Consider the following 24,201-nt stretch of genomic DNA (forward strand, 5'->3'; position numbering starts at 1 on the left):
GACGCCGAGATCATTATCCATGCGTTTGTTACGTTTCGTCTCGATTACTGTAACGTATTATTTCCGGGTCTCCCCATGTCTAGCATTAAACGATTACAGTTGGTACAAAATGCGGCTGCTAGACTTTTGACAAGAACAAGAAAGTTTGATCATATTACGCCTATACTGGCTCACCTGCTCTGGCTTCCTGTGCACTTAAGATGTGACTTTAAGGTTTTACTACTTACGTATAAAATACTACACGGTCGAGCTCCAGCCTATCTTGCCGATTGTATTGTACCATATGTACAATAAATACATCTGCGTTCAAAGGACTCCGGCTTATTAGTGATTCCAAGAGCCCCAAAAAAAGTCTGCGGGCTATAGAGCGTTTTCCATTCGGGCTCCAGTACTCTGGCATTCCCTCCCAGTAACAGTTCGAGATGCTACCTCAGTAGAAGCATTTAAGTCTCACCTTAAAACTCATTTGTATACTCTAGCCTTTAAATAGACTCAATTTTTAGACCAGTTGATCTGCCGTTTCTTTTCTTTTTCTCCTATATCCCACTCTCCCTTGTGGAGGGGGTCCGGTCCGATCCGGTGGCCATGGATGACATACTGGCTGTCCAGAGTCGGGACCCAGCATGGACCGCTCGTCCAGAGTCGGGACCCAGGTTGGACCGCTCGCCTGTGTATCGGATGGGGACATCTCTGCGCTGCTGATCCGCCTCGGCTTGGGATGGTTTCCTGCTGGCTCCGCTGTGAACTGAACTCTCGCAGTTGTGTTGGATCCATTATGGATTGAACTTTCACAGTATCATGTTAGACCCGCTCGACATCCATTGCTTTCGTCCTCTCCAAGGTTCTCATAGTCATCATTGTCACCGACGTCCCACTGGGTGTGAGTTTTCCTTGCCCTTATGTGGGCCTACCGAGGATGTCGTAGTGGTTTGTGTTGTGGTTTGTGCAGCCCTTTGAGACACTAGTGATTTAGGGCTATATAAGTAAACATTGATTGATGATTGATTGAATGATTTGCAAATCCTTTTCAAAACATATTCAGTTGAATATGCTACAAAGACAAGATATTTGATGTTGAAACTCATAAACTTTTTTTTTTTTTTGCAAATTAATTAACTTAGAATTTCATGGCTGCAACACGTGCCAAAGTAGTTGGGAAAGGGCATGTTCACCACTGTGTTGCATCACCTTTTCTTTTAATTACACTCAATAATCATTTGGGAACTGAGGTAACTAATTGATCAAGCTTTGAAAGTGTAATTCCCTACCATTCTTGCTTTATGGAGAGCTTCAGTCGTTCAACAGTCCGGAGTCTCATAATGCGCCACACATTTTTGATGGGAGACATGTCTGGACTGCAGGCGATTCAGAAAAGTACCCGCACTCTTTTTTTACCAAGCCATGCCGTTGTAATACGTGCCTTGGCATTGTCTTGCTGAAATAAGCAGGGGCGTCCATGATAACACTGCTTGGATGACAACATATGTTGCTCCAAAACCTGTATGGACCATTCAGCATTAATGGTGCCTTCACAGATGTGTAAGTTACCCATGCCTTGGGCACTAATACACCCCCATACCATCACAGATGCTGGCTTTTGAACTTTGCGCCTATTACAATCCGAATGGTTATTTCCCTCTTTGTTCCGGAAGACACCACGTCCACAGTTTCCAAATATAATTTGAAATGTGGACTCGTCAGACCACAGAACACCTTTCCACTTTGCATCAGTCCATCTTAGATGAGCTCGGGCCCAGCGAAGCCAGCAGCGTTCCTTGGTGTTGTTGATAAATGGGTTTAGCTTTGCATAGTAGAGTTTTAACTTGCACTTACAGATGTAGCAACCAACTGTAGTTACTGACAGTGGTTTTATGAAGTGTTCCTGAGCCCATGTGGTGTTATCCTTTACACACTGATGTCTGTTTTTGATGCAGTACCGCTTGAGGGATCAAAAGTCCGTAATGTCATCGCCTACGTGCAGTGATTTCTCCAGATTCTCTGAACTTTTTGATGATTTTACGGACGGTAGATGGTAAAATCCTTAAATTCCTTGCAATAGCTCGTTGAGAAATGTTGTTCTAAAACTGTTCGACAATTTGCTTACAAAGTGGTGACCCTCACCCCATCCTTGTTTGTGAATTACTTAGCATTTCATGGAAGCTGCTTTTATGATTATGGCACCCACCTGTTCCCAATTAGCCTTCATACCTGTGGGATGTTCTATATAAGTGTTTGATGAGAATTCCTCAACTTTATCAGTATTTATTGCCACCTTTCCCATCTTCTTTGTCACGTGTTGCTGGCATCACATTCTAAAGTTAATGATTATTTGCAAAAAAATAAAAAGTGTATGAGTTTAAACATCAAATATGTTGTCTTTGCAGCATATTTAACTGAATATGGGTTGAAAATTATTTGATAATCATTGTATTCCGTTTATATTTACATTTAACTCATACGGAAACGGGGTTTGTTTATATATATATATATATATATATATATATATATATATATATATATAAAACGGGTAAAAGAAATTATTTGATTATTTAAGTGAAATTCCTGCTTAAAGTAAGTATATGGTTTTGTTATCCAATGAGCGGTCCAATTGCGCCATCTGCTGGTAGCTCAAAGTCTATAAACATGGCCGCAAACCGGGAGTTGTTAGCTGACTTCCTGCACTCTGCTATTGGTAATCCACGGTTTGATATTGCTCTGCAAAGTATTATAAATGACACTAAAGCTAACGTGAGATTTATTGTAAGACACACAGTTATTTAACGGCAGTTGAAATGCTATATTGTGGAATTTTCGTTTTGAATTGGTTGTTGCTCACGTTAGATGTACTACTTTGTTGCACTGAAGCCGATATTATTTTCCCACTGTAGACAGGGAAACCAGCAGAGGTGCTAACCACATATTGTGTGTATGTGCATTCTGATCACTCATTGCAGGTAATAATTGTTGCACTATGTGCGTTTTATGTGTCGAAACGTTCATATTTAAGTTTGTATTGTACGCCATTTTAACATGGGAACAACGTGGTCTGTCATATTCGCTAGTCACCACCAGAGGGTGCTAAAAGTCCATTTAATTATTTGTGTCATGTCACGTCTTGTATTGCAGTTTGTATTTTTCTATTGTCTATTTCATAAATACGTAAAAAAAAAGGATGATGTTGGCTAAAAAACAAGTTAAAATATATTGTATTGAATTGTAATACCAGTAAAGATAAAAGCAAGATAAAACCATTATATGATCACACATAAGAAAGTATACTGTTAAAAAACATTGTGTTAAGTTACATCTGTAATTGCATTTCATGTAATTGTAAGAATATGAAAAAGTTATGTACTGAGCAGACTTCCTGCACTCTGCTAATGACATGGAAACCAGCGGACGTGCTAACCACATATTGTGTGTACGTGTGTTCTGGTCTCTCATTGCAGGTAATAATTGTTGCACTATGTGCATTTCACGTGTTAAAACGTTTATATATTACATTTTGTATTGTACGCCATTTTAACATGGGAACAACGTGATCTGTCATTATCGCTAGTCACCACCAGAGGGTGCTAAAAGTTCATTTGATTAAGAATCTTAAAGTTCCCCTTTAAGATTATTTGCCAAGGACCTCCAAAGTAGCAGGCGGCCACTAGGCAGTTCTCTTTTATCGAGCACGTGTCCTGTAACTCTGTAAAGTGCCTAAATCAGGGTTCACCAACGCTGTGCCCGCGGGTACCAGGTAGCCCGTAAGGACCAGATGAGTCGCCCGTTGGTTTGTTCTAAAAATAGCTCAAATAGCAGCACTTACCAGTGAGCTGCCTTCATCCATCCATCCATTTCCTACCGCGTATTCCCTTTTGGGGTTGCGAGGGGAACTGGTGCCTATCTCAGCTACAATCGGGCGGAAGGCGGCGTACACCCTCCTATTTTTTAAATTTTATTTATTTACTAGCAAGCTGGTCTTGCTTTGCTCGACATTTTTAATTCTAAGAGAGACAAAACTCAAATAGAATTTGAAAATGCAAGAAACTATTTTAAAGACTTGGTCTTCACTTGTTTAAATAAATTCATTTATTTTTTTTACTTTGCTTCTTATAACTTTCAGAAAGACAATTTTAGAGAAAAAATCCAACCTTAAAAATGATTTTAGGATTTTTAAACACATATACCTTTTTACCTTTTTAAATTCCTTCCTCTTCTTTCCTGACAATTTAAATCAATGTTCAAGTCATTTTTTATTTTTTTTATTGTAAAGAATAATAAATACATTTTAATTTAATTCTACATTTTAGCTTCTGTTTTTTCGACGAAGAATATTTGTGAAATATTTCTCCAAACTTACTATGATTAAATTTCCCAAAAATTATTCTGGCAAATCTAGATAATCTTTAGAATGAAATTTAAATTTTGTTCTGGAAAATCTAGAAAAAATAATGATTTGTCTTAGAAATACAGCTTGGTCCAATTTCTTATATATTCTAACAAAGTGCAGATTGGATTTTAACTTATTTAAAACATGTCGTCAAAATTCTACAATTAATCAGGAAAAATTACTAATGATATTCCATAAGTTCTTTGTTAAATTTTTTCAAAAAGATTCAAATTAGCGAGTTCTCGCTTCTTTTTTTTGGTTGAATTTTGAATTTTAAAGAGTCGAAATTGAAGCTAAACTATGTTTCAAAATTTAATTTTAATTTTTTTCCTGTTTTCTCCTCTTTTAAACCGTTCAATTAAGTGTTTTTTTCATCATTTATTCCCTACAAAAAACCTTCCGTAAAAGGAAAAACAAATGTGTGACGGAATGACAGACAGAAATACCCATTTTTGATATAGATACATATATTAAAGGTAAATTGAGCAAATTGGCTATTTCTGGCAATTTATTTAAGTGTGTATCAAACTGGTAGCCCTTCGCATTAATAAGTACCCAAGAAGTAGCTCTTGCTTTTAAAAAGGTTGGTGACCCCTGGCCTAAAGTTTTTGGGCGTGTCATGTCCTGTAGTTTTCACAGCATTGGACAGACCAAGTAGATGACAAGCCGTGCCAGCGTGGTCATCTTGGAGCCCCTAAGGTGGTTGACTAGTCCTGCGCTCGGGCCCGCCGCAGTTCTCGCACGTGTTGTGCAATCAGCTGAAAGTCATCTGAGTAACATCATGAGTGTGTCATTTACACACTGACTGTCTAGTCTACGTTAAAGTCCTTGCCGCGGACTCTTGCACAAGACTTTGACATGAGCAGGCTCACAGTCAACATGTAGAATGGGATCAGATCAACAAACCTTTATTAATAGAAGAATGCTGCGTATATCAATCATTCACACACATTTTTATTATTAAACCCACTTCAACAAAGTATACATGTTACGATTCACATCTTTCTTATTGTCACGCCCATGGGATCAGGTTTTCTTTGCGTCATGTTTTTTTTTTTTTTTTTTTTGGACACTCATAGCCTGTTCCTGCACTTCCTTGTTTTCTTTGTTACCATACTAACTCATTAGTTTTCACCTTGCCCTCATGTCACGCCCCTGTCCTCAGTTCTCACACCTGTTTGTAATGATCATGTCTATTATTTAAACCAGAAGTTGCCAGGAAGTCAGCCTGGCGACTTTATTCCTCAACCGCCTTCATGCCATGCCATGCTGTTTATTATTCTGTCCATGCCACGTAAGTTTTGGGTTTGTTTTATACCACAGTTAGTGCCTTTTGTTCTTTTTGCCATGGTCATTCTTTCGTGCTGGTTTTTTTTGTTTTCAGTAGTCAAGTTTGTTCTCCACCATTGTGCCCGCTATTTGTTTGCCTTTTTGTAGTTCCTTAGTGTATAAAAGAAACATGTACTTACATTCACGTCTCGCTCGTGCCAATTTTCCCTTGCGACGGCAAAACAAACTCTCCCATAGTCCAAGTCGTGAAACTTATTCATTGAAAATATTCTCAAATCAATTGATTAACCTGGACCCCGACTTAAACAGGTTGAAAAACGTATTCGGGTGTTACCATTTAGTGGTCGATTGTACGGAATAAGTACTGTACTGTGCAATCGACTAATAAAAGTTTTAATCAATCATTGTACAATCAAATTCAACATGTAGAATGGGATCAGAGCAACAAACCTTTATTAATAGAAGAATGCTGCGTATATCAATCATTCACACACATTTTTAGTATTAAACCCACTTCAACAAAGCATACAAGTTACGATTCACATCCTTCTTATTCATTAAAAATAGTCTCAAATCAATTGACTTACGTGGACCCCGACTTAAACAAGTTGAAAAACTTATTCTGGTGTAACCATTTAGTGGTCAATTGTACGGAATATATACAATCTACTAATAAAAGTTTCAATCAATCAAAGTCAACATGTAGAATGGGATCAGATCAACAAACCTTTATTAATAGAAGAATGCTGCGTATATCAATCATTCACACACATTTTTATTATTAAACCCACTTCAACAAAGCATACAAGTTACGATTCACGTCCTTCTTATTGTCACGCCCATGGGATCAGGTTTTCTTTTCTTCATGTTTGGTTTTATTTTTTTTGGACACTCTAGCCTGTTCCTGCACTTCCTTGTTTTCTTTGTTACCCATCCATCCATCCATCCATCCATCATCGTCCGCTTATCCGAGGTCGGGTCGCGGGGGTAACAGCCTAAGCAGGGAAACCCAGACTTCCCTCTCCCCAGCCACTTCGTCTAGCTCTTCCCGGGGGATCCCGAGGCGTTCCCAGGCCAGCCGGGAGACATAGTCTTCCCAACGTGTCCTGGGTCTTCCCCGTGGCCTCCTACCGGTTGGACGTGCCCTAAACACCTCCCTAGGGAGGCGTTCGGGTGGCATCCTGACCAGATGCCCGAACCACCTCATCTGGCTCCTCTCGATGTGAAGGAGCAGCGGCTTTACTTTGAGTCCCTCCCGGATGGCAGAGCTTCTCACCCTATCTCTAAGGGAGAGCCCCGCCACACGGCGGAGGAAACTCATTTCGGCCGCTTGTACCCCTGATCTTATCCTTTCAGTCATGACCCAAAGCTCATGACCATAGGGGAGGATGGGAACGTAGATCGACCGGTAAACTGAGAGCTTTGCCTTCCGGCTCAGCTCCTTCTTCACCACAACGGATCGGTACAACGTCCGCATTACTGAAGACGCCGCACCGATCCGCCTGTCGATCTCACGATCCACTCTTCCCCCACTCGTGAACAAGACTCCTAGGTACTTGAACTCCTCCACTTGGGGCAGGGTCTCCTCCCCAACCCGGAGATAGCACTCCACCCTTTTCCGGGCGAGAACCATGGACTCGGACTTGGAGGTGCTGATTCTCATTCCGGTCGCTTCACACTCGGCTGCGAACCGATCCAGCGAGAGCTGAAGATCCCGGTCAGATGAAGCCATCAGGACCACTTCATCTGCAAAAAGCAGAGACCTAATCCTGCGGTTACCAAACCGGAACCCCTCAACGCCTTGACTGCGCCTAGAAATTCTGTCCATAAAAGTTATGAACAGAATCGGTGACAAAGGACAGCCTTGGCGGAGTCCAACCCTCACTAGAAATGTGTTCGACTTACTGCCGGCAATGCGGACCAAGCTCTGGCACTGATCGTACAGGGAACGGACCGCCACAATAAGACAGTCCGATACCCCATACTCTCTGAGCACTCCCCACAGGACTTCCCGAGGGACACGGTCAAATGCCTTCTCCAAGTCCACAAAGCACATGAAGACTGGTTGGGCAAACTCCCATGCACCCTCAAGAACCCTGCCGAGAGTATAGAGCTGGTCCACAGTTCCACGACCAGGACGAAAACCACACTGTTCCTCCTGAATCCGAGGTTCGACTATCCGACGTAGCCTCCTCTCCAGTACACCTGAATAAACCTTACCGAGAAGGCTGAGGAGTGTGATCCCACGATAGTTGGAACACACCCTCCGGTCCCCCTTCTTAAAGAGAGGAACCACCACCCCGGTCTGCCAATCCAGAGGTACCGCCCCCGATGTCCACGCGATGCTGCAAAGTCTTGTCAACCAAGACAGCCCCACAGCATCCAGAGCCTTAAGGAACTCCGGGCGGATCTCGTCCACCCCTGGGGCCTTGCCACCGAGGAGCTTTTTAACTACCTCAGCGACCTCAGCCCCAGAAATAGGAGAGTCCACCACAGATTCCCCAGGCACTGCTTCCTCATAGGAAGAAGTGTTGGTGGGATTGAGGAGGTCATCGAAGTATTCCTTCCACCTATCCACAACATCCGCAGTCGAGGTCAGCAGAACACCATCCGCACCATACACGGTGTTGATAGTGCACTGCTTCCCCTTCCTGAGGCGGCGTATGGTGGTCCAGAATCGCTTCGAAGCCGTCCGGAAGTCGTTTTCCATGGCTTCCCCGAACTCTTCCCATGTCCGAGTTTTTGCCTCCGCGACCGCTGAAGCTGCACACCGCTTGGCCTGTCGGTACCTGTCCACTGCCTCTGGAGTCCTATGAGCCAAAAGGACCAGATAGGACTCCTTCTTCAGCTTGACGGCATCCCTCACCGCTGGTGTCCACCAAGGGGTTTTAGGATTGCCGCCCCGACAGGCACCAACTACCTTGCGGCCACAGCTCCGATCTGCCGCCTCGACAATAGAGGTGCGAAACATGGTCCACTCGGACTCAATGTCCAGCACCTCCCTCGTGACATGTTCAAAGTTCTTCCGGAGGTGGGAATTGAAACTTTGTCTGACAGGAGACTCTGCCAGATGTTCCCAGCAGACCCTCACAATGCGTTTGGGCCTCCCAGGTCTGTCCGGCATCCTCCCCCACCATCGCAGCCAACTCCCCACCAGGTGGTGATCGGTAGAAAGCTCCGCCCCTCTCTTCACCCGAGTGTCCAAAACATGAGGCCGCAAATCCGATGACACAACTACAAAGTCGATCATGGAACTGCGGCCTAGGGTGTCCTGGTGCCAAGTGCACATATGGACACCCTTATGTTTGAACATGGTGTTTGTTATGGACAAACTGTGACGAGCACAAAAGTCCAATAACAAAACACCACTCGGGTTCAAATCCGGGCGGCCATTCTTCCCAATCACGCCTCTCCAGGTTTCACTGTCGTTACCAACATGAGCGTTGAAGTCTCCCAGTAGGACAAGGGAATCACCCGGGGGAGCACTTTCCAGTACTCCCTCGAGTGTTCCCAAAAAGGGTGGGTACTCTGAACTGCCGTTTGGTGCATAAGCACAAACAACAGTCAGGACCCGTCCCCCCACCCGAAGGCGGAGGGAGGCTACCCTTTCGTCCACCGGGTTGAACTCCAACGTACAGGCTTTGAGCCGGGGAGAAACAAGAATTGCCACCCCAGCCCGTCGCCTCTCACTGCCGGCAACGCCAGAGTGGAAGAGGGTCCAATCCCTCTCGAGAGAAGTGGTTCCAGAGCCCTTGCTGTGCGTCGAAGTGAGTCCGACTATATCCAGCCGGAATTTCTCAACTTCGCGCACTAGCTCAGGCTCTTTCCCCCCCAGTGACGTGACGTTCCACGTCCCAAGAGCTAGCTTCTGTAGCCGAGGATCGGACCGCCAAGTGCCCTTTCTTCGGCTGTCGCCCAGCTCACATTGCACCCGACCTCTATGGCCCCTGCTATGGGTGGTGAGCCCATTGGAGGGGTGACCCACGTTGCCTCTTCGGGCTGTGCCCGGCCGGGCCCCATGGGAACAGGCCCGGCCACCAGGCGCTCGCCATCGTGCCCCACCTCCGGGCCTGGCTCCAGAGGGGGGCCCCGGTGACCCGCGTCCGGGTGAGGGAAATCTGGGTCCATGATTTTTCATCTTCATAAAGGTCTTCGAGCTGCTCTTTGTCTGATCCCTCACCTAGAACCTGTTTGCCTTGGGAGACCCTACCAGGGGGCTTTATGCCCCCGGACAACATAGCTCCTAGGATCATTGGGACACGCAAACTCCTCTACCACGATAAGGTTGCAGCTCAGAGAGGAGTGTTACCCATCCATCCATCCATTTTCTACCGCTTATTCCCTTTCAGGGTCGCGGGGGGCGCTGGCGCCTATCTCAGCTACAATCGGGCGGAAGGCACCATGCCAACTCATTAGTTTTCACCTTGCCCTCATGTCACGCCCCTGTCCTCAGTTCTCACACCTGTTTGTAATGATCATGTCTATTATTTAAACCGGAAGTTGCCAGGAAGTCTGCCTGGCGACTTTATTCCTCAACCGCCTTCATGCCATGCCATGCTGTTTATTATTCTGTCCATGCCACGTAAGTTTTGGGTTTGTTTTATGCCACAGTTAGCGCCTTTTGTTGTTTTTGCCATAGTCATGCCTTTGTGCTATTTTTTTTTGTTTTCAGTAGTCAAGTTTGTTCTCCACCATGGTGCCCGCTATTTGTTTGCCTTTTTGTAGTTTTTTAGTGTATAAAATAAACATATACTTACATTCAAATCTCGCTCGGGCCAATTTTCCCTTGCGACGGCAAAACAAACTATCCCATAGTCCAAGTCGTGACACTTATTCATTAAAACTAGTCTCAAATCAATTGATTAACCTGGACCCCGACTTAAACAACTTGAAAAACTTATTCGGGTGTTACCATTTAGTGGTCGATTGTACGGAATATGTACTGTACTGTGCAATCTACTAATAAAAGTTTTAATCAATCATTACACAATCAAATTCAACATGTAGAATGGGATCAGATCAACAAACCTTTATTAATAGAAGAATGCTGTGTATATCAATCATTCACACACATTTTTAGTATTAAACCCACTTCAACAAAGCATACAAGTTACGATTCACATCTTTCTTATTGTCACGCCCGTGGGATCAGATTTTCTTTTTGTCATGTTTGGTTTTATTTTTTTTGGACACTCATAGCCTGTTCCTGCACTTCCTGTTTAATATAGTACCATGATAATTACAAGGATGAGGTGTGAGAACGTGAGGAGCAGGGGCGTGGACCGTGAGGTCAAGGTCAATCACTAGTAAACTGTAAAGTCGTTGTATTGTAGAGCGCTTTCTACCTGCAAGGGTGCTGGCTAAGCGCTTGATGGCAGCTACTTCCACATTACCCATTCACACACCCCTACATCAGTGTGTGAATGTGTGTGTGAATGGGTAAATGTGGAAGTAGTGTCAAAGCGCTTTGAGTACCTTGAAGGTAGAAAAGCGCTATACAAATACAACCTATTTATCATTTATTAGTTTTCACCTTGCCCTCAAGTCACGCCCCTGTCCTCAGTTCTCACACCTATTTGTAATTATCATGTCTATTATTTAAACCGGAAGTTGCCAGGAAGTCAGCCTGGCGACTTTATTCCTCAACCGCCTTCATGCCATGCCATGCTGTTTATTATTCTGTCCATGCCACGTAAAGTTTTTGGTTTGTTTATGCCACAGCTAGCACCTTTTGTGCTATTTTTTTTTGTTTTCAGTAGTCAAGTTTGTTCTCCACCATTGTGCCCGCTATTTGTTTGCCTTTTTGTAGTTCCTTAGTGTATAAAAGAAACATGTACTTACATTCACGTCTCGCTCGTTGCCAATTTTCCCTTGCGACGGCAAAACAAACTATCCCATAGTCCAAGTCGTGACACTTATTCATTAAAAATAGTCTCAAATCAATTGATTAACCTGACCCCGACTTAAACAACTTGAAAAACTTATTCGGGTGTTACCATTTAGTGGTCGATTGTACGGAATAAGTACTGTACTGTGCAATCTACTAATAAAAGTTTTAATCAATCATTATACAATCAAATTCAACATGTAGAATGGGATCAGAGCAACAAACCTTTATTAATAGAAGAATGCTGTGTATATCAATCATTCACACACATTTTTAGTATTAAACCACTTTAACAAAGCATACAAGTTACGATTCACACCCTTCTTGTTCATTAAAAATCGGGCCAGTGGTGATCTTTATATGCAAAACTCGATGCCTTCAAATGGAATGTAAGTGAAAAGCTTAGATTTCCTTCACTTGTTTGCCCTTTAAAAGCTAAAGCATAATTCAATGCTTGTTAGTAAACACTGTCATAGTCAGTAGTAGTACATGTTTTGTGTCTTAAGCTCACTCAGTATAGGAGTAAACCCTTCTCAAACAAAAACTGTAGCGAATCCCGTACGTCTTTGAGCCTGTCGGAGTCGAAATCCACCAGGAGTTTTCTCGCTTCCGGTCCGAGTCGGTGTAAAGGTGAGCATGACGCTCACCTTCTGGCCTGGACCTATTTCACCACTGCAACAGAAAAAGGTGACTTTAAAGTGCCGCCGATCTAGTTCAGCTTCATCCATGAAGTGAAAAGTAGTCGGTACTTACTTCATCCTGACCTCCGTGGGAGACACCAGGCCGGCCCCTTCCACGGTGAAAAACACCCCTCTTCAAAGGCACCGGGAGAGGGTTGGTGAAGGAGATGGAGCCTTTTAACGGTATGTTAACTGCGGCTTGCCCGTGAATCTGCAGAAATACAAGTGAGTTAAGTTATGCTTTTTATGGACGGTACAGGGCGGCAGTTGGATTCATAGGATAAGGGGCAGATACACCCTGGACTGATCCCAGCTGAATTATGGGCGATTGATCGGGAATTGCTGGCTGGTGTTGGGAGGATTGTTTTTTTCACTACAATCCGAACCACACCAGTCTGTCTGGAATCAGGTGGTGTTGTTCTGCACCTGAGTTCCATGTTTGTGTTTACACCTGACCTGATAAAGGAACAACACCAAGAGAACCAAACTCAAGTTTGATTAAAACGTTGTCCCTGTGACGATTGCTGGGACATGGTGGTTCGGTTCGTTCTTCCTTGATGCAGATCACAGCGTGAAGGTAAGAAATAATCGTTTATTAAAACTACAAACAGGCTAAGAACAGAAACACTGGTGCTAGGCAGAAAAGGCAAACCAAAAGCGCTAGCATGGAAGCTAGGGAAATAAACACGGGAATAGCATGGAAGCTAACAAGTACAAAACAGAGTTACCAGAAAACAGGGAGCAGCGCCGTCACTTGTCATGGGGTAACAAAAGCTAGGATGCGAGAACGAGTCATAGAAAGGGCAGGCTTAAATAAAGATGGTAATCAACAAACAGGTGAGTGTCCGGAAACAAGGAGCAGGTGAAACAAATAAGCAACCATGGTAACAAGAAAAGTCAGGAAGTGCAAAACTAGGAACCAGAAGAGTCCAAAACAAAACAGAAAACACAAAAGGACTCTAAACCCGAAATCAAGCGGATCACAACAGATCACAATATTTTAGTACCAGTACCAAAATTGTATTTAGATTCTTTTCGGTACCTTCTAAACTAGGGGCCCCACAAAAAAAAAACATTATTGGCTTTACTTTAACAGAAAATATTACAGGACATTAAACATATGTTTATTATTGCAATCAAAGAACAATTTAGTCCTTAAATAAAATAGTGAACATACTAGACCCCTTGTCTTTTAGTAGTAAGTAAACAAACAAAGGCTCCTAATTAGTCTGCTGACATGTGCGTAACATATTGTCTCATTTATCATTCTATTATTTTGTCAAGATTATGAGGGACAAACTGTAAAAATGAATTAATTATCCACTTGGTCATTTACTGTTAATATCTGCTTATTTTCCATTTCAACATGTCCCATCTACACTTCTGTTAAAATGTAATAATCACTTATTCTTTTGTTGTTTGGATACTTTACATTAGTTTTGAATGATACCACAAATGTAGGTATCGATCCGATACCAATTATTTACAGGATCATACATTGGTCATATTCAAAGGGACATATTTCCTGAGTTTATAAACACAATATGAATTTTTTAAAAAGGAAAAAAGATTTTGTGATGATGAAAAATATCGATGTAATCATAGTAGTACCAACTAGATACGCTCCTGTACTTGGTATCATTACGGTGTAGAGCCACCCATGGCATTTGTTTACATTCAGGGGTAATAACTTGCTGTTAGCGGTTAGCTACCGTATCCTCCTATGGTGTGTAGTGAAGCATGTTTAGCTATTCCTCGTCCTTACTTCATTTGTCGTCATGGAGACGAGGATTAGTGATTTAGAAGTAGCTAAAACACTGCAGACTGTGGCTTGACGTTAGCCGCTAGCGAGCTACCCATGTCTTAAAGCATCTCTTCTTTGAGGCATCTCAGTGTTATAGCTCAATTAATCAATGTTTGTTTATATAGCCCTAAATCACAAGTGTGTCAAAGGGCTGCACAAGCCACAACGACATCCGCTGTACAGAGCCCACATAAGGGCAAGGAAAAACTCACCCCAGTGGGACTTCGAGCTTCACCTTTGTCGTTAGTTTTTAGGTCAAACTGCGTCCGTTCTCCCTTTTCTGTCCACACACTGTGTCTGCTTGTAAGTACCCAGTGATTGTGCGCTGCCGAACATGCTCCCTTTGCTCGCAAAACCAGCAATGTCATGCCCAGGAACCGGTACTTTTCAAACAGAGCATAGTACCGTTTTCGATTCATTAGTACCATGATACTATACCAGTACAGGTATACCCTACAACCCTGCTGTCGTCATGAATGTGTTCTATGGTCTTGTTCACGCTGCAGGTCGATTTGAATTCCAGTGAATTCTCGTGAAGCTCTACTTTCTGTGCTCTCCTAAGCAAAAGATCAGGGGCCGTATTTATCAAGCTTCCTAGAATTACTTCTAAGAAGTACTGTATGCTGAGAGTTGACTTATGAGTAAAGAAATTCTTCGCTGAAAGCTGCACTTAAAAGTTAGTTATCAAGCGTCTTACTCACACTTTCTGCGAAATGTAAGACTGATTCTTAAGTGTCACACTCAGAGCTGAATTACGACATTACTACGTGCCGTAAACGGAATTTTAGGTGACGTCATTTCTGTGTCCATAGAAATGACCGATCACGGAAGGGAATCCCTTGTCTAAGAATAAAGAAATATCTTGGAAATATTTAAGTGGACAATGGGAGTGTATATTTTGACAATAAACTACAAAATAATACAAGACAAAATGAAAGATTCTGAGAATCCTCTCAAAGAGCTCTTAACTTATCCTGAAAATCTCACAGCGAGGAGTTTTAGCACTCATTTGTGCACATAACTTGTGCATTTTTTTTTACACACTTATATGTGAGCGCACAACTTGTGCACTAATGTTGCACTCCTATATGAACACACAACTTTTGCACTTACTTGTCGCTCATGTGAGCATACGTGTGCACCTATTTTACACACTTATATATAAGCACACAACTTGTGCACTTACTTTACATACTTACATATGTTCACATGACTACTGCAATTTATTAATGCACTTATTGTACACAGTTATAATTGTGCACTTTAGTGGTGCACCTATTTTACACATTTGTACAAGTGCACAAAACCTGTGCACTTTGTTAGTGGACTTATTTTACACAATTATATATGAGCACACAATTTGTGCACTTATTTTACATACTTACATATGTGCATATGACTACTGCAATTTATTAATGCACTTATTGTACACAGTTATAACTGTGCACTTTAACCTGTGCACTTTATTGGTGCACCTATTTTACACATTTACACAAGTGCACAGGTTGTTAGTGGACTTATTTTACACACATATATGAGCACACAATTTGTGCACTTATTGTACATACTTATATATGTGCACATGACTACTGCAATTTATTAATGCACTTATTGTACACAGTTATAATTGTGCACTTTAACCTGTGCACCTTACTGGTGCACCTATTTTACACATTTATACAAGTGCACAAAACCTGTGCACTTTGTTAGTGGACTTATTTTACACACGTATATATGAGCACACAATTTGTGCACTTATTGTACATATATATGTGCACATGACTACTGCAATTTATTAATGCACTTATTGTACACAGTTATAATTGTGCACTTTAACCTGTGCACTTTATTGGTGCACCTATTTTACACATTTATACAAGTGCACAAAACCTGTGCACTTTGTTAGTGGACTTATTTTACACACGTATATATGAGCACACAATTTGTGCACTTATTTTACATACTTACATATGTGCACATGGTTACTGCAATTTATTAATGCACTTATTGTACGCAGTTAGAATTGTGCACTTTAACCTGTGCACTTTATTGGTGCACCTATTTTACACATTTATACAAGTGCCCGTGACTTGTGCACTTTGTTAGTGGACTTATATTACACACTTATATATGAACACACAATTTGTGCACTTATTTTACATACTTACATATGTGCACATGACTACTGCAATTTATTAATGCACTTATTGTACACAGTTATAATTGTGCACTTTAACCTGTGCACTTTACTGGTGCACCTATTTTACACATTTATACAAGTGCACAAAACCTGTGCACTTTGTTAGTGGACTTATTTTACACACGTATATATGAGCACACAATTTGTGCACTTATTGTACATATATATGTGCACATGACTACTGCAATTTATTAATGCACTTATTGTACACAGTTATAATTGTGCACTTTAACCTGTGCACTTTATTGGTGCACCTATTTTACACATTTACACAAGTGCACAGGTTGTTAGTGGACTTATTTTACACACATATATGAGCACACAATTTGTGCACTTATTGTACATACTTATATATGTGCACATGACTACTGCAATTTATTAATGCACTTATTGTACACAGTTATAATTGTGCACTTTAACCTGTGCACTTTACTGGTGCACCTATTTTACACATTTATACAAGTGCACAAAACCTGTGCACTTTGTTAGTGGACTTATTTTACACACGTATATATGAGCACACAATTTGTGCACTTATTGTACATACTTATATATGTGCACATGACTACTGCAATTTATTAATGCACTTATTGTACACAGTTATAATTGTGCACTTTAACCTGTGCACTTTATTGGTGCACCTATTTTACACATTTATACAAGTGCACAAAACCTGTGCACGTTGTTAGTGGACTTATTTTACACACTTATATATGAGCACACAATTTGTGCACTTATTTTATATACTTACATAAGTGCACATGATTACTGCAATTTATTAATGCACTTATTGTACACAGTTAGAATTGTGCACTTTAACCTGTGCACTTTATTGGTGCACCTATTTTACACATTTATACAAGTGCACAAAACTTGTGCACTTTGTTGGTGGACTTGTTTTACACACTTATGTATTTACACATAACTTGTGCACTTGATTAATGCACTTATTGTACACAGTTATAACTGTGCACTTTAACCTGTGCATTTTATTGGTGCACCTATTTTACACTTTTATACAAGTGCACAAAACTTGTGCACTTTGTTAGTGGACTTATTTTACACACTTATGTATTTACACATAACTTGTGCACTTGATTACTGCACTTATTGTACACACTTATATATTTACACTTATTTTACACACTTATATACAGTATGTGCACATAACATGTGCTCTTTATTGGTGCACTTAACACACTTAACATGTGCGTTTAACTCTTAAAATGCCAGTGCCTAGAAGAAGTCAGTATTCAACCTTAGATTGAAAAGCCTCACAATACAAAAACAGTCCATTCAAATTTTCCAACTGAATTTTCTAGTTGTGGAATATTTTAACTATTTTTAAAGTGTTTTATATAGTTGAATATTTTTATAAATATTGCTATAAATATAAATATCCTTCCGCTCAGTGAACGTTGGCGCAAGTCTCTCTGGCCTCAGTGCCATCCCCCGCTGGCAACTCCTAATCACATGGACACCTCTGAAGGTCTCTTAAATATCATTGAGAATAGGAGGGATTCTTAGACTTAAGAAAGTTGATAAATAGCTTTTATTCTCAATTTTGAGAGTAGGACTAATTTCGCAAATTCTCAGGACTTAAGTGTAAAATGGCACTGTAAGACGCTTGATAAATACGGCCCCAGACCACATTTGTTGTACAAAAAAAATTAGCAGTATAAATATGTTTACACTGACCTGAATGGGATTTCTGTAGCGTTGTAAACCCAAACTGTTTTTTATAAGCACGGCCACCATGTCTGAAAGCATCTCTTCCTGAGGGTGTTTCAGTGTTATAGCTTCAATCGATCAACCAATGTTTAGTTATATAGCCCTAAATCACCAGTGTCTCAAAGGGCTGCACAAGCCACAACCACATCCTCGACTCAGATCCCACATCAGGGCAAGGAAAAACTCAACCCAATGGGACAATGAAAAAATCTTGCAGGGGACCACAGATGTGGGGACATATACTAGAGCAGGGGTCACCAACACGGTGCCCACGGGCACCAGGTCGCCCGTAAGGACCAGATGAGTCGCCCGCTGGCCTTTTCTAAAAATAGCTCAAATAACAGCACTTACCAGTGAGCTGCCTCTATTTTTGTAATTGTAGTTATTTACCAGCAAGCTGATCTCGCTTTGCTCGACATTTTTAATTCTAAGAGAGACAAAACTCAAATAGAATTTGAAAATCCAAGAAAATATTCTAAAGACTTGGTCTTCACTAAATAAATTCATTTTATTTTTTTACTCCACTTCTTATAACTTTCAGAAAGACAATTTTAGAGAAAAAATACAACCTTAAAAATAATCTTAGGATTTTTAAAAACATATACCTTTTTACCTTTTAAATTCCTTCCTCTTCTGTCCTGACAATTTAAATCAAGTAAATTCATTTTTTTCTTGTATAGAATAATAAATACATTTTAATTTAATTCTTCATTTTAGCTTCTGTTTTTTCAACAAAGAATATTTTTGAAATATATCTTCAAACTTATGATTAAAATTCAAAAAAAATATTCTGGCAAATCTAGAAAATCTTTGGAATCAAATTTAAATCTTATTTCAAGGTCTTTTGAATTTCTTTTAAAATTGTTGTTCTGTAAAATCTAGAAATAATGATTTGTCTTTGTTAGAAATATACCTTAGTCCAATTTGTTATATATTCTAACAAAGTGCAGATTGGATTTTAACCTATTTAAAACATGTCATCAAAATTCTAAAATTAATCTTAATCAGGAAAAATTACTAATGATGTTCCATAAATTATTTTTTTAATTTTTTCAAAAAGATTCGAATCAGCGAGTGTTTTGCTTTTTTTTTTTTCGGTTGAATTTTGAATTTTAAAGAGTCGAAATTGAAGATAAACTGTTTCAAAATTAATTTTTTTATTTTTTTCCTGTTTTCTCCTCGTTTAAACCTTTCAATTAAGTGTTTTTTTCATCATTTATTCTCTACAAAAAACCTTCCGTAAAAGGAAAAAAAATGTACAACGGAATGACGGACAGAAATATCATTTTTTTTTAAATATATACATTTATTTATTAAAGGTAAATTGAGCAAATTGGCTATTTTTTGAAATGTATTTAAGTGTGTATCAAACTGGTAGCCCTTCGCATTAATCAGTACCCAAGAAGTAGCTCTTGGTTTCAAAAAGGTTGGTGACCCCTGTACTAGTGAGAGTCATAATAGTGAGAGTCCAGTTCATAGTGGATCTAACATAATAGTGAGAGTCGAGTCCATAGTGGATAATAGCGTGCAAGGACGGGAGTGGAAGAAGTGTCAAAAGACGAAGCTAACTGTTTTAATGACATTCGGACTTTACTTCAATCAATAACAGAGCAGCATCTCCTCAACAATGTGTCCCATCAAAGACCGTCTGACCGGAACTTTCTAATAACTTAAGTTCCTCGGGTGAATAATGTAAACTCACTACACCGGTATGTTTTAGCGTTTTCATGGCGAGTTTACTGACAAATATAAGTGAGAACTTTACACTACTTTTTCATTAGAAATGGCTACAGCTGAGGATGAATATCCCATAAAAAGAAGAAGCTTATTGACCACGGCGTCTTACGGACTACAAAGGCGGACGTGGTGCAAATTTTCAGGACTTATGGAGATCCCAAATATAGATCATCAGGTACCGGAAGGTAAGAAAAGTTGCTTTTGCATACTATTGCAAAACAAAATGCCAGATATGTCACACACACCATAATAATACTCATATGTTGAAGCACTGTACAATCCATCAAGCGGTGCGGCTTCATAGCTTACCAAAGTCATACTAAAACATTGTGATAGATTTTTGAGCGCCATGTGTAATGTTCTATATTTTTAATGGATCATATAAAATGTGGGTGTTATTTACCTGAGTCATATTGCCATCATAGTGCAGACTACACGTATCTCTTATGTTTGACTGCCATCAACTAGTCACCTTTATCATTTTACAATGTACCAAATAAAATTGCTTTGAGGTCGGTAAGCACAACCAGTATTATCCCATACATTAGGCGCGGTTATAAGGCGCACTGTCGAGTTTCGAGGGGAAAAAAAGGATTTTAACTGCGCCTTATAGTTCGGAAAATACGCTAAATACGCACCCACCTCTACAAGGAGCTCAGGCAAGACGAGAGGGATTTTGGCCACAACCATGCTGGGTTCATTCTCTCCTTGGGCCTCCAGGAGGGCCATCACCTTGATCAAATGCTGTTCCGACACACACTTGGCGTAGTCATCGTAGCGCAGGCGCAGCACTTCCTTGTGAACTGAGCACACACACACGCGCACACACACACACACACACACACAAACACACGTACGTCTGTGACTTCCCATTAAAAATCTGACATATCAGGAAAAATACTCATTTTGGTGGGATTTTTCACCAACCTTTGTAGGCAGGCACGCTGACCTTCTTGGTTTGCCTCTCAATCTCCCCTCGGTTTATACAGTTGTACGTTTCAATCATGGCCAGTATGGTCAGTTGAGCGTGAGCTTCGCCGCCACCGTTGTTTTTCAACTGCAGAGAAAAAATTTACTCCAGAGTCTTATTTTCTATGAACCATACCATGCTAAAAGTCTTGATGAATAATCCCCTGAAAACACAACCAAATGAAATGTTTGTATTTTTATTATTCATCCATCCATCCATCCATCTTCTTCCGCTTATCCGAGGTCGGGTCGCGGGGGCAACAGCCTAAGCAGGGAAACCCAGACTTCCCTTTCCCCAGCCACTTCGTCTAGCTCTTCCCGGGGGATCCCGGGGCGTTCCCAGGCCAGCCGGGAGACATAGTCTTCCCAACGTGTCCTGGGTCTTCCCCGTGGCCTCCTACCGGTTGGACGTGCCCTAAACACCTCCCTAGGGAGGCGTTCGGGTGGCATCCTGACCAGATGCCCGAACCACCTCATCTGGCTCCTCTCGATGTGGAGGAGCAGCGGCTTTACTTTGAGTTCCTCCCGGATGGCAGAGCTTCTCACCCTATCTCTAAGGGAGAGCCCCGCCACACGGCGGAGGAAACTCATTTGGGCCGCTTGTACCTGTGATCTTATCCTTTCGGTCATGACCCAAAGCTCATGACCATAGGTGAGGATGGGAACGTAGATCGACCGGTAAATTGAGAGCTTCGCCTTCCGGCTCAGCTCCTTCTTCACCACAACGGATCAGTACAATGTCCGCATTACTGAAGACGCCGCAACGATCCGCCTGTCGATCTCACGATCCACTCTTCCCCCACTCGTGAACAAGACTCCTTGGTACTTGAACTCCTCCACTTGGGGCAGGATCTCCTGCCCCAAGTGGAGAAGTTTTTTATTATTTTTGCTGCCAATTCCAAAAAACATATAGACCATTGTTTCTTAACCACAGGGCAGTTCCTCAGCTGTGGTCCGTATGGGCCGAGGAGGTACTCGGTTGCATTACACTTTTCCACCACTTGTGGTAGTAATGGCAATCTCAAACAAACAGAAGAAGTCATATAGTAGAGAAGTTTTGTGCAAAAAATATGACTAAAGTGGTGAAGCTGTATTTTCATTTGGATTTTAGTTAATAAACATATTTATAATTTAGTTGATTTATTTTAGCACTTCTCAATTATGTGTAAGTCTATTTTTCATCTGTTAATTATGAGTCCATTATTTTGCAGTATATTTGATAAAAACTTATTTTTCTAATGCCATGTCTTTGTGATCATGTTTTGTTTAGTTGTGTTATGTTACTTCAAGACTCCATTAGTTCCTGTTTTTTCACTCCATTGTTTCGTTTCCATGACAACATATTAGTTTTCACCTGTCTTCATGTCACGCACCTAATTCACTTGGACTCATGCACCTGTTGTCAATCACCAGTCACTTTTTAAAGGCCTACTGAAACCCACTACTAGCGACCACGCAGTCTGATAGTTTATATATCAATGATGAAATATTAACATTACAACACATGCCAATACGGCCTTTTTAGTTTACTAAATTGCAATTTTAAATTTCCCGCGAAGTGTCCTGTTGAAAACGTCGCGGAATGCAGACGTGTACGCGTGACGTCACGGACTGTTAGGAAATATTAGCGCTGCGCACACACACAGCTAAAAGTCGTCTGCTTTAACCGCATAATTACACAGTATTTTGGACATCTGTGTTGCTGAATCTTTTGCAATTTGTTCAATTAATAATGGAGAAGTCAAAGTAGAAAGATGGAGTTGGGAAGCTTTAACCTTTAGCCACACAAACACACGGTGATTACTTGTTTAAAATTCTCGGAGGTGAAACTTTACTATGGATCAGAGCGGTCAAGCGAACATGGATCACGACCAAATGTCAACCAGCAGTTTTCGGTGAGAAAATTGTGGTAAAAAGTCGCCACTTACCGGAGATCAGCTGAGCTTGTGCCGTTCGTACAGCTGCCGTCGACTCCCCTGAGACACTGGCCTCAAGACACCCGTGGATACACCCTTCTGACTATCAGGTACTATTAAACTCACTAATGCACTAGCAACACAACAGACAGATAAGGGATTTCCCATAATTATCCTAGTAAATGTGTCTAAAAACATCTGAATCCGTCCCAATGCAATCGTGGTTTTTTTTAACTTGATTTTTAATTTTTATTTATTCTAGTCTGTCGCTATCAATATCCTCAAACACAAATCTTTCATGCTCGCTCAAATTAATGGGGAAATTGTCATTTTCCTGGTCTGAATAGCACTTTTTGTTGGGGACTCTCATTAAAAACAATGTGAGGATGTGAGGAGCCATCAGCGGGTGACGTCATCGTCTGCGACTTCCGGTAAATGCAGGGCTTTTCTGTCAGCGACCAAAAGTTACAAACTGTATCGTCGATGTTCTCTACTAAATTCTTTCAGCAAAAATACAGCCATATCGCGAAATGATCAAGTGTGACATAGAATGGACCTGTTATCCCCGTTTAAATAAGAAAATCTCATTTCAGTAGGCCTTTAAGCCTGTAGTTGCCAGGCAGTCAGTCTGGCGACATCACCTCCTACGCACCCATGTTATCCATGCCGATGATCCATGTTCCTTTCTCGTTCCGAGCAAGTTTTTCGTTATTCATGCCATAGTGCAAGTTTGGTTTTATGTCCATAGTTTAACTTAGTGCAAGTTTTTGTTTTCATAGCCAAGTTTTGAACCTCCGCTGAGAGCACCTTTTTGTTTTTTTCTGTTCATAGTAAAAATAAATTATGTCATTACCTTCACGTCGTGTAAGGTCCAATCGCTTTCCACCACGGGAAAACAAACCACACATGGCTTTATACCATTTGACAATGTTGGTAACATGTTGAAGTCGAAGTAGGTCAGATATAATTATTAAATACGATTAAAAACAAGAGTATGGTTACTAATTCAGTGTAATATTTGGGTAGGTAGTGAAAAGTTTGACCCTGAGGTAAAAAATGTCAAGAACCCCTGATACAGACTGATTCAGGATTAGGTCCTTAAAAGCTGGATGGCTATTTTTCTCCAAATTTCATAACTCTAGCCAAAATAAATAGACAAAAATCAAGTGTCCACTGCCAAAGGACAACAATTCTCAGGAATATATTAAGTATAAATACTAGTGAACCGGTCCCTAGCTTTCTGGCAATTCATTGTTTGGTCAGTCTACATGTTATAAGACATAAGACCAATGACTGATCAGTCACTTTTCATTGGTCAGCGACTACGTCTTCATTGGTTAGTCTGTCATGGGATTAATTTGTCATTGATCAGTCCACTGCAAAGCAATCCGATTCCTGGGAATGTACAAAACAAGAATATTAACAAATTTAGAAGTCCACAGTCCTGAGCTTTCTGGAAATGTGGCCCCCAAAAGGAGTTAGTTGAATAGTTCTCGTGTGGACTCATTTATTCGTTTTTATCATTTTAAGAAATACATGCAATTATTGCCTTTAAAATTAAACCTTCCATTGAGTTATTGTTTTTTCATAAATTGGAATGAGTCTATCT

The 24,201-nt window shown here is 40.9% G+C and overlaps 1 protein-coding gene across 1 annotated transcript in view; it reads right to left on the reverse strand.

Moving 5' to 3' along the window:
* Nucleotides 1-11,766: 11,766 nt before the first annotated feature.
* tgm2l (transglutaminase 2, like) overlaps nt 11,767-24,201 on the reverse strand; it is a 42,309-nt gene continuing 29,874 nt past the window's right edge. Inside the window, 6 exon segments of the mRNA XM_061917064.1 lie at nt 11,767-12,168; nt 12,170-12,227; nt 12,309-12,358; nt 12,360-12,446; nt 20,350-20,510; nt 20,635-20,764. Coding sequence (XP_061773048.1) covers nt 12,067-12,168; nt 12,170-12,227; nt 12,309-12,358; nt 12,360-12,446; nt 20,350-20,510; nt 20,635-20,764 — 588 coding nt within the window. The 3' untranslated portion in view covers nt 11,767-12,066.

Source organism: Nerophis ophidion, linkage group LG12 (genome assembly GCF_033978795.1).
Source record: "Nerophis ophidion isolate RoL-2023_Sa linkage group LG12, RoL_Noph_v1.0, whole genome shotgun sequence".
Lineage (NCBI taxonomy): Eukaryota > Metazoa > Chordata > Actinopteri > Syngnathiformes > Syngnathidae > Nerophis > Nerophis ophidion.